General features: G+C 34.9%; 1 protein-coding gene across 1 annotated transcript; it reads left to right on the forward strand.

Annotated features, from left to right (window-relative positions):
* The first annotated feature begins 1,370 nt into the window (after positions 1-1,370).
* LOC112519083 (UBX domain-containing protein 1) lies at positions 1,371-9,470 on the forward strand. The gene is made up of 12 exons (XM_025127053.1): positions 1,371-1,663; positions 1,755-1,905; positions 2,949-3,044; positions 3,631-3,707; positions 4,128-4,207; positions 4,461-4,521; positions 5,123-5,190; positions 5,271-5,352; positions 6,261-6,344; positions 6,571-6,648; positions 7,317-7,436; positions 9,134-9,470. Exons 1-12 carry the CDS (start codon positions 1,496-1,498, stop codon positions 9,308-9,310), a joined length of 1,242 nt encoding a protein of 413 aa, XP_024982821.1. The 5' UTR covers positions 1,371-1,495; the 3' UTR covers positions 9,311-9,470.
* Positions 9,471-11,751: the final 2,281 nt, after the last annotated feature.

Consider the following 11,751-nt stretch of genomic DNA (forward strand, 5'->3'; position numbering starts at 1 on the left):
TCGTTCTATGGTTTATAATTCATTGTTATTTTCATCATTATGATTTACAATTTACTGTTGGTTCGGTCCTTGTGGTTTACAGTTCTTTATTGTTTTGGTCCTTTGTAATTTTAGGGTGTGTTCGGTACACTGGACAAGATATAACAGAACTGAACACGGATCCATATTCCATGTTTGGCAGGAATTTTTATGTGGAATAGACAAGACCAAAGTGGAACATGTCTGTTCCACCCCGACCCTATAGAACATGATAGAACAAGGTGGAACAAACTTATATTTTACCAATATAATCTCAAAGTAAAACTTATTTTTCTTCTAAAACATCAACTATGTCTATTTTTTACATTTTATTCGTTTTTTAAATTTTATTTATTGTATTTTGTGTTTTTTAAATTTTCATTTTATTGGCCTCAAAATATTATTATTATACGGTTTATATATTTTTGTTAATTTATGTAATTTATTGGATGTTAATAACAAAAAATACTGTAGAAAAGCGATAAGATAAAACAAATTGGAAACTAATATAAACTTTTTATTTTATTGTCATTTTAATTGTTTTGACGAAAACTTTATAATGATGTATTTTGTTATAAAAATGATTATTTTATTATAATTTAATAAATTACATAGATTTATCAAAAATATATAATAACTCATCAGGGTAAATTGGTCATTTTAGTTGTTCTGTTTTTTCCAGTTCAGTCTTACCAAATGCTGAACAACTGTTCAGTTATGGACATCAAACATATCATAAAGGTAGGAATTAGTTCATGGATGGAAATAACAATAAATTATAAACTACAAAGGTGAAAATCTCAATTTCTAAACCATAGAGACTAAAATTGAAGTTGCTAATAAACCACATGGACTAAATTAAAGTTATTGATAAACCATAGGGACTAAAATCGTAATTTACTATAGAATTAACAAATTAATTTAAGAGTTGTTTGTTTATCTCTTAATAGTTCCATTACGAGACAATTTCTAAACCGTTAATAGGTGAATATTGTTTGTCAAATAAAAAACTGTTTCTTAATAGTTTTAAAACCCTCTAAATGATTTTGTATCCTAAACATCCCTTAATCATTAAGAGCCCTAATTTTATTGTACACAATTATCAAACAATTATATTTCCTTTTACACTATATCATAAGAACTTCTTAATCAATTTAATCAGTTGATCATTCTACATTAAATCATTCAACAACAACTCGTTAGTAATTGCGACATAATTTTGGTATAAAAATAAAAATTATTAAATTCGGGACCGATGGCTTGGGGAAGAAACAAAGGGAAAGGTTTTCGGGTCGGTTCGGCGCAATTTTGGCTTCAATATATAAATACACAGGCTCCGAATTGTTATTCTTGGCCTGGCGACGGGTAAAAGAATCGCACACCAATATTCCCAAAGTCCAAACCACCGTATATCCTAGACGCCTCCCTAGATCGCCGTGAAATCGAACCGGCCACCGCCATCATCGCCGGTGCAACAATGGCAGGAGTATCACTGAAGTGCGGAGACTGCGGAGCGCTACTGAAATCGGTTGAAGAAGCACAAGAACACGCAGAGCTCACCAGTCATACCAATTTCTCTGAATCCACCGAAGCCGTTCTTAACCTAGTTTGCTCTACCTGTGGCAAACCATGCCGCTCTAAAACTGTATGTATTTATGCATCTGCGTTGTTTTATACTCGTGAGATAATTGGCACGGATCATCGATCGGTGAAGATGTATTTTTTCTTTGTATTAGGAGAGTGATCTGCATACCAAGAGGACTGGGCATACTGAATTTTCGGACAAGACTTCGGAGACGGCGAAGCCAATTACATTGGAGGTTCCCAAGAAGCAAAGTAACGATGATGTGGATATGGCGGATGCTAGTACTACCGGCGAACCAGAGGGTATCAAATACTTGCTAGTATTGCCTGTTTGGTTCTTGATTGTGCCGAGTGCTACTTGTCAATTCAATAAAACATCAATTCTAATGATTTTGAGTCATTCCGCTCAAGCTTTTTTCGGAAATAAGAACTAGCTGATTACAAAATTGTTTAGATCTTGTTCTCAAGTGTGGTAGTTCTATGGTTGCTAAAATAAAGGTATCTATGTGGATTAATCTGTTGTATAGATTGGGAAGGATTTTGTTTGGGTGAGGGTTTTTGTATAGATAGGAGTGTGTTTTTTAATTGGGAGGGGAAGCTTTGGAAAAAAAAAACTTGTTTTCCTGCATAAAGCTCCCTTCTAATAGTTGACTAGATAGTGGTGGCACCATTTGACTATAAGAAACAAAGACATGGATATTTTAACAAAATAATCATTGGTCTATTGGTTAGTTCTTTGCTCTTCATATGTGAGGTCATGTGTTCATGTCTTCCATTGCAATTCTTTTAGAAGCATAATAAATTTGAAATTAAAAGCTAAAAGATAAAAACTAAAGAAAATGAAACCTGGATTTGAACCCGGGTCTGGGGTGGGAGAAACGCCATGCAAACAACTCTACCAAGGGAAACTTGTGTCACCGTTGTAGTTTCAAAATATATGCGGTTGCACAAAACAAAATGATACGTAGCACCTTTCACGACCCTATAATTTTTCATACTACGACGGAGGAATGAAGTGGTGGCACGTGCCACCGTATCTATTAAAGTGGGTCCGCCCCTGTGAATAAGCCACTTTCTATATCATTAAGCCACTATCAGACAGTCATGCATAGCTGACCGAATAAGCTGTGAGTCACATTAAGCTCATTTGAGCTGCTAACCAGTGGGCCTTAAGTGTGCTTATGTTTTTAATTTGGATCGAAGTAACCTCTTGCAACAATGTTAGTAATGAGAATGCCTCTTTTCCCGAGCAGTTATGTTCTTTATATGATGCTTTTGTCTCTCTGGGTTTCAGCATTCATTAGTGTCCTTCTGATATCTAGTTTTGTCACATGTTTCTTTTTTAGAAATGGTTGTTCCTGATGTTGACTTAAAACTACTAGAGGAGCTTGAGTCAATGGGTTTTTCAAAGGCAAGGGCAACCCGGGCACTTCATTTCTCTGGTGAGCGTGCTGAAGCCTATGATTTGAAGTTTCTTTCCAGTTATTATCTATCCATGTTCCTAAACTGCGAAAATCAAATCAAGTTGCTATATGTAATCTAATTGGAATTTTGCCTTTTGCTGGTTGTGCCTTTCCTTAATATTTTTATCATGTTATTATTTGTCCCTTATTTTTCATCAAGTTGGGGAATCCCACTGTTTGCTAGGTATCGAAGTTCAAGCTCATAATGAAAAAGAAAAGGGAACTCTTGGAATACATATAGTAGCTCTTGAAGATTTAGCACATCCCCACCCTCGCCTATTGTATTAGTGCCTCAGCCTGAAGTAGGTGAAAAATGAAAAAGAGCACAGCAGTGGCAGGTCTTTAGCATCCATGACACTCCACTAGCCTTTATCGAGTTTTAAGTAACTTGCATGAGTATAGTTCCGAACATCAAATCAAAATTTATTTCTCCTGATGACTATACCCTATATGGAAAGATATTATGTTATATTTATTACAATTCTTTCAACTTAGTATTATCAGATTAGTGCTTTGTTTGACTTTTACATTATGTTACGTTTTCATCTGACATAACTGTTATCAGGGAATTCGGATCTTGAGGCTGCTGCAAATTGGATTGTCGAACATGAGGATGATGCTGACATAGATCAGATGCCTATGGTACTCTTTTTCTGTACCTCACTCACATGTGTGTCTAAGAAGTTTTTCCAGTAACATGCTTATTCCAAGAAATTAATTTATCAATATTTTGTTACATGCACTACTCATTAATGTTTGTGTCATTAGAGTATCAACTCGACCTGAAAAGGGGATAATATTCTTTGGTGATTTTATGGGACGGATGATTGATGATGTTATGTGATAATTAGACAATATGTTTATGTCTTGTGTAATGATCGTTATCTATGTCAACTATCTTGATAGGAATCGTGTGGTATTTTATAAAATCATATGAATCTTTCTAATTCATTATTTGTAAAAGCAATCTTGCAAAAGCAATCTTGCAAAAGCATTTCTTTATTCTCTTATGTGCAAAATAAGATCACTTCTCTTAACAAGTTTAATATTGCTCTCTGCTAGGTGTCTGCCAAGAGTAAATCAGAGCCTCCTAAGCCTTCTCTTACTCCTGAGGAAAAGAAAGCAAAAGCGCAAGAGCTGAAGTACAATTTTTTTGATCTGCTTGATTTATCAGTTGATACAGTGTTAAAGCTAGTTGTAGCTTAGAATAGGAGCAAAATCTTTGAGGTCTTTTATCAGTATTAGCTTGTTGACAGGAATAGGACACTCCGTTTATTGAATATTGAGAACCTTTAGTGGTTTGAAATTTGGTTGGACCACTCCTCTTTGAAGTGATCCACCTCTACTGTTTTACATCTCTAATTATCTCATAACTTGGTGCTTGTTATATTTAAGGGAGCGAGCTCGCAAAAAGAAAGAAGAGGAAGAAAGGAGAATGGAAAGAGAGCGAGAGAAGGTAATTATTTTTTTGGATAAATAACCCCCTTATTTATCTATAGTTTATAAAATGGATAAATAGCTAATTGTTGTCCAGTGTTAAATTATACTTCTTGTATAAAAGTGATCTTCAGTTTGTGAAAGTTATCATCATATCATCCAAATGTAATGTAGTCTTCTCTTTCAACAAAGTATGATGTAATTTTGCCTCAAATCTGGTTGTTTAGTTTTTCTTTAACATATGAGCTGGTCATAACATGCTAAGAAGTATCTTCATTTTATGCATTTGCTGGATTGAAGCAGGTAAAATTCAACTCCATGCATATTACTTATCAGTCAATGGCATACTGAATGGCGTGATATATAACTAAGAATTATCATTGAAGTGTGTGCCAATGTGGATATGTTCCAATGAAATTCATATCCCATGAAGTTTTAATTTTTGTTTGTATCTTTTAGATGATATGGGTATTCTTCTTTAGGTCTATACTAACTAGACTTTGTTGTTCTTATAAGTATCCTACTTACAATAACTTTTGTGTATTACATAAATTTCTTCCAGCTGTATGCACACAAATGTCATTTTCATAATATTTTAAACATAAATTTAACTTATTTAGGAGCGAATTCGAATTGGTAAGGAGCTACTTGAAGCAAAGCGTATAGAGGAAGATAATGAAAGAAAACGGTAACGTTATTCTTTCTTCTTTCTCCTTAAGTGATTTTATTTATACTTTCAACAGGAAACCTTTTTTTGTATTGTTACAGTATTATAGCCTTGCGGAAAGCAGAAAAAGAGGAGGAGAGAAGAGCTAGAGAAAAAATCAGACAGAAGTTGGAAGAGGATAAGGTCCTACAAATACTTGCTCACTATTGAATGCCAAATATTATAATAGCACCAAGTTGCTCTCTATTGAATATAGTGTTACTGTTGAGCATCACATGCACATCTCACAGTTGGTAACGGTTAAGTCTTCAAAACATGCAATTTCTATGCTTTATAATCAGGGAAACCTAGAGTAAGTCTTTCTGTTATGTGTACTAGCACAGTCAATTGCTGAAATATTCCAAGACTTCTTGCATGATGCGTGTTGACAAAATGCTAGTCCTAGATTGGGCGGAAGTTGTAAAATAGTCATCTTGTATCTTCTAGGTTCCTTGCTTGGAATAGGATTAAATTAGGATTGTTTTTACTCGAATTTTCAGATATAGGCCTGTAGTTGGTGCTTAGAGATTATTTTACCTTCATAGTGAGCTGGTCCAGAAAGGGGCCTTCCACATGGATGGCTAGTGTAAAAGATATACCGACTCGGAGTAATTAAGAGGTGAGTTTTCTTCATAGTAGATTGATGTAGTCAAGTGAGCCAAAGGGATTTTTAAGATGTCCGTATACAATACATCTTGGTAATTCCTTTAAAAGTTACTTCTATTGGCTGTGAAATACTTATAGATATGCTGTAAAACAATCTAGTGCAGAAGGGTCATCTTTGCTGAAATATCGAATTTCCAAAACTAATTTTGGTGGTTTTGGTGTAAGTTTCAATTGGTCAACATCATTAATAATAATAACAATAATATTCTTGTACCTAATGTTTATTTAGTCTGTAGGATGCATAGTATGAATTTACTTAGTTAAACAGCAACTATGCTGCAGGTCAAGTATTTTACTATGCTTCTTGTGTGAAGCTAATTTTATATATTATATATATATATATATATATATATATATATATATATATATATATATATGTTGTGCAGGCTGAAAGGAGGAGGAAGCTGGGATTGCCTGCAGAAGATCCCTCTGCCCCAAAACCTTCTGCACCTGTAGTGGAGGAAAAGAAGGTATTGCTTTCTCCAATCCCATCTCGAAAATTGTTTTATTATGAATTTAATTCGAAGAAGGTATTGCTTTTGCAACTTGAAACTTGAAAGTTGTTTTGTTATGAATTCCCACATTTCTCGTAGGTCAATTTCTACAAGGATCCCATAGTTTGAGTAGCTTGCTCGTAGGAATTTTTGCAAATCAGAGTCCGTGTTAATCTAAGAATCTTCTTGGCCTTTGTTACAGAGTTCGTTGCCCATCAGGCCTGCTACAAAAGCAGAGCAAATGAGAGAGTGCTTACGATCTCTCAAGCAGAGCAATAAGGTAAAAGCCATCAGCTTATATATATGGTGAATTGTACTTTCTTTTGCGTGTACAAGTATTGAAAAAAGTGATATTAGGGTAAAATACATAAAAATGCAACAAAGCTCACCTTAGTTCCTATTTGGTGTTGTAACAAAGAATTTTTTTTGTCAACCAATATACCAAAGTTTTGAAGTTTCAGATATAATGAAACAAAGCTTCAAAGTTTTCTATTTTTTACCAATCTTTTGACCGGTAACCTGCTGTTTTGTGACATTTGATGACGTGGATGTTAGTTCATAGTCCATTTCGCCGTAGCTTTTTCGTTTAACAGTATCCACCACGTCATCAAATATTACAAGATGAGCAGAGCTTATTCTGTAAAAATAGGTACAAAGTAGAAAATTTTGGAACTTTGCTACATTGATTGAGAAAAAAATTCTTCGTTTACACTAAATAGGAACTAAACCAAGCTTTAATGCATTTTTTTCTCTTAACACTATCTGTAGATTGTCATCTTTATAATTGATCAAAGAATGCTAATTCTCGTATGCCAGTGACTTGGGCATCTGTTAGACAGATGCAAACCAAGTTTGATCTGCAAAAATGGAAGGAGGGAAGAGTAGCATATTTTGTTAGAATGGCAGCCATTGAGGCTATTCTGAATCTAACGGTTTGTTATGGACTAGGATGACGAGGCAAAAGTGAAGACAGCATTTAACACTCTTCTGACTTATGTCAAGAATGCTGCAACTAAGCCCGAGGAGGAAAAATTCCGCAAGATCAGACTTAGTAATGCTGCCTTTCAGGTGAGATCTTTGCAAATTTGAATCCATCACATCTCAGATTTTAAAGCTGCACTTTTCTTTTTGACCCTCCAATATGTTTCTATTTAAATACTTTTTGCACCGCTTACTGGGTATCACTGACCTTCCGGGTGAACATGACAAAGATCTAGAATCTTACCCTGTAAGAGGCATACCAAAGATCGAGAATCTTATCCGGTAAGTGAGGGAGAAGACTCTTACCCAGTAAGCGGTTACCGGGTAAAAGCTCCATAGCAACAATCCATTTTGATGGCCGATAATCTTACCTGATAAGGTAAGTGAGGATGATGCTCTTGCTGGTAGGCGCTGACCCAGTAAGCGTTTGGTAAACGGACCCTTAGTTTAGCAATTAAGTTTTCTCTCGAACCAAAATAAAACTCAAAAGTTACTTTTTTTGGTAAGTTTTCAGTTCTGGTTTACCCCCATCGTCCCAAAATAAGTGTCCACATTTCTATTTTAGTTTTTTCCAAAATAAGTGTCCACATTTCTATTTTAGTTTTTCCCAAAATAAGTGTCCACTTTCAGAAGTGGTGTCTACTTCCCTATATTATATATTTAATTATAAGATGGAGAAAATTTATGTCTATTATTAGAGGTAAAATTGTCATTTGGTAAATAAAGAGTGTAACAGTTACACATTCCAAAAACTGTGTTCCTTTTTCATTGTGTACATTTATTATTTTGGGACAAAGGAAGTATCTTTTTACCATTAGCATCACTTTATTGTAAATTCAGCTGTCCTCCCATAGGTTTACTTTACTTTGGCATTTTTGGTCATCTGATTATTAGTGACATGTTTACTAAATCATATATCGAGTCGAACATTTCAATTTATTGTAACGTATTTAGTATTAGTCTATACGGTTTACTTCCATTTTTCATTTATGGTCCCCGTCCCAACCTATTTTTTCATAATTGGGGCCCACAGTTACTTAACTTTAAGGGACCGTTTGGTTCTACGGTATGTTTTTGAGTCATTACGATTTCTTGGAAGGATTTGGAATGTTAGGTTTGTAGGAGTGGAATTGAATTTCATTCTTTATAGATAATTTACAAAAACAGATTATAAATAAACTATAAAAATAATTAAATTACCTTTTATTAATTGATTACTACAAAACGAATGTTTTTAACATATTCTAAATCATTATTACAAACAAATACTATGAAATCTCGTGAAACACCAACCATCCCCACTAGATTTCTAAAGGGCCGTTTACCAAACACTTACAAGGGTAAGTGCTTACCAAGTCGTGTTATCTCACCGGATGAATATGGTAAGGACCAATAATCTTACCCGGTAAGAGCGAGACAAGGACCATAAGTCTTACCCAGTAAATGAGGGCGACGACTCTTACCACAGTAAGAGCTTACCGGGTAAATTGTTTCATAGGATGTTGTTTTGGTGGACTAAAATCTTGCTCGATGAGTAAATAATAGTGTTAAATTTACCGGTAAACACTTACTGGGTAAGTGTTTGGTAAACGACCCCTAAAACCAGTTTTTGTGGGATAACAATTCCGGATTTTCCGTTAAACCAAAACACAGGTCTGAATCCCGCAAACCAAACAGGCCATAAATGAATGCATTCTTGATGTACCCTATGTAATGATCAAGAAAGTAGTGGTAGAAGTCGATTTTGAAATATGACGTTTGTTGGCTTGTTTGATTTATAACAGGATAGAGTCGGGAAATTGGAAGGCGGCATTAAGTTTCTTGAGCTATGTGGATTTGAAAAGGTTGAAGGCGACGAATTCTTGTTTCTGGCTAGGGATAAAATCGATCGAGCTGTATTGAATTCAGCTGGAAGTGAGTTGAACAGTGCCATCAATAATCCTTTCTTTGGAGTTCTTTGATTCCCCAACCAAATACAGATTGGTATCTTTCTTCCTTTCAACTTCACATTGGTATGTAAAACCATCTTTTTATTAGCACTGTTTATTCTTCTTTCATGCTATGAGTAAAGTTTTTAAGTTTTCTGGAATAACGATTGATGAAAAGATCGAGATTTGTATCATGTCATAACATTATTTCGCTTAAGTAACTATCAGCTCGCTTTCATACATGCTATACGCGGCGAGGTAGGTTCAAATGAGAACATGGTCAAAATAAGAAAACACGAGAACAGTTTTCATTGAAATCACATGTGATTATGGGACTTGGTGGAGTGTGCAGGTGAGTTGGCCAAGGTTGTGCGAGTCACATGTTATTAGGGCGTTTTCTTGTTTTCTTATTTGGTTATTGTTCTTGTTTGAACCCGACTACCCACACAAAAGATGTGGGGTCGTCAGATACTTTAATAGTTAATGACAATGTGAGAAGTAAAAAAATAATATTAAAAAGAATCAAAGTACAATAACTTCAAAAATCCTGCCATGACCAAAGGGTTTTTATCCTAACAGTATCGTAGTGTTTGGCCTTCTAGGAGATCAGGGGTTTAAATCTCACCAAAGGTGAGGAGGGTGTGTGAGTTTATTTGTTACATTTGTCGTATATAAATACTATATATTTTGTGATGTTTGAATGATTGATTTATTAGGAGGCTGGACTCTACTGGTAATCTGGTATAGTTGGGCCAACGATGTTTTTGTCCCTATAAAAAATTAACGCGACGTGTGAGATGCGTTTGTTGTAATAACATGTCTTTTAAAACCTTGGTTTAGACGCATGCCTATATCAATGTGTCAATGAATTTCTATGAGCACGTTTTAATCATGAAAAGGATCAATGAGTATTTCATACGTGAAAATGGGCACATTAAGAGGTTGTTTATAAAATATTTACCAGGTAAGTGTTTTATGTGTCACTTATCTTATTGGATGGATATGGCAAGGATCTAGACTTACTCGGTAAGAGTGATGTTAAGGACTGAGAGTCTTATCCAGTTAGCGGTTATCGAGTAAATTGTTATATAGAATGTCGTTTTGATAGACTAAGGAGTCGTTTACCAAATGCTTATCGGTTAAGCGTCTACCAGTAGGAGGCTTTACTTTCACTTGCCTTATAAGCTAACATTTCTTGCCATTATAATGGATTGATGGTAAGTGTTTATAATCCAGTAAGCGTTTACTGAGTAAGACTCTTGATCCTTGTCTTCCCTCTTATCGGGCAAGAATCATGTTCATCCGATAAGATAATTGAACTAGTAAGCTCTTACCAAGGTATGTTTAGTAAAACGGCCCCCCAAGAATCTTATCCGGTAAGGTAAGTGAAAGTATCGACTCTTATCGGTAAGCGTTTACTGGGTAAACCTTCCCTAAGAACATCAAAACCAAGCAAGTTTGGTCCGACAGTTGGTCAACTTGGAGAATGTACAAATCTACAGAAATATGCATCATAAAACACAAACATACAACTGAGACGCATATAATACACAATAAATAGAAACATGCATTTGTTATTTGAAAAATGGTTATAGGGAAATGATCATATTGTTTTCTTTCATCTCATTAACAAACCAAACAACTTTGAAATTCCTATGGAAACCCACAGTTCTAAAAGTCTCATTGTAGCAGCCGTCTTGGCACGCCGTGGCTCAAGATTTGTGTCTCACACCACGTTAATTATGAGTTAAATAATTTGGAGACTCATAAATATTCTCGCATTCTCGTAAAAAATGGGGTGTTCTCGTCTGAACCTCCACACACACACATATATAGGGAATGGTTCAAACGAGAACAACTTTATTTTACGAGAACGCAAGGACACCTTTTTAACATAGACAATCACATGCGATATTATTATTTCATCACATGTGATACTAAATCAGCGATGCAGACGACTTTTGGCGTGATCTTGGTTGCGGGCCAAGTCGTCCTTACACCACCAAGCCCCATCGCATGTATTATCATATGTGATAAGAGTGTTTTTGATGTGATACTATAATCCATCAAAACCATCACATGTGATGCTAAATCATAGACGCAGACGACTTTTGACGCGACCTAAGTCGCAGAACACGTCATCCGCACACCACCAAGTTTCCTTACGTGTATTATCACATGTGATAAGGGTGTTTTCGCATTCTTGTAAAATAGAGATGTTTTCGTTTGAACCTCGACCTATATATATATATATATACTAGAAGCGTACTCGCGCAATGCAGCGAGATACATCATGATTTTAATATTTCATTTTATTATTTATTTCAGTTGATGTTATAATATGGCTTTATGTGATTTTGAGAAAGCGATGATGTTTTTTATTTTTGAATAAAATATATGTTTGAAGATATCATAAAAATTTGACAAAAATATATCGATATTAATATCAAATTAACTATTTGAAATTCCTCATT

The sequence above is a fragment of the Cynara cardunculus genome (assembly GCF_001531365.2).
Source record: "Cynara cardunculus var. scolymus isolate 2C chromosome LG 10, CcrdV1, whole genome shotgun sequence".
Classification (NCBI taxonomy): domain Eukaryota; kingdom Viridiplantae; phylum Streptophyta; class Magnoliopsida; order Asterales; family Asteraceae; genus Cynara; species Cynara cardunculus.

Bases quoted from the DNA above. Each gene is read 5' to 3' on its own strand.
- LOC112519083 (XM_025127053.1), top strand. From the start codon at position 1,496: ATGGCAGGAGTATCACTGAAGTGCGGAGACTGCGGAGCGCTACTGAAA. The intron at 1,664-1,754 runs GTATGTATTTAT...TCTTTGTATTAG, and splicing joins AACCATGCCGCTCTAAAACT to GAGAGTGATCTGCATACCAA. The intron at 6,649-7,316 runs GTAAAAGCCATC...GTTATGGACTAG, and splicing joins CTCTCAAGCAGAGCAATAAG to GATGACGAGGCAAAAGTGAA.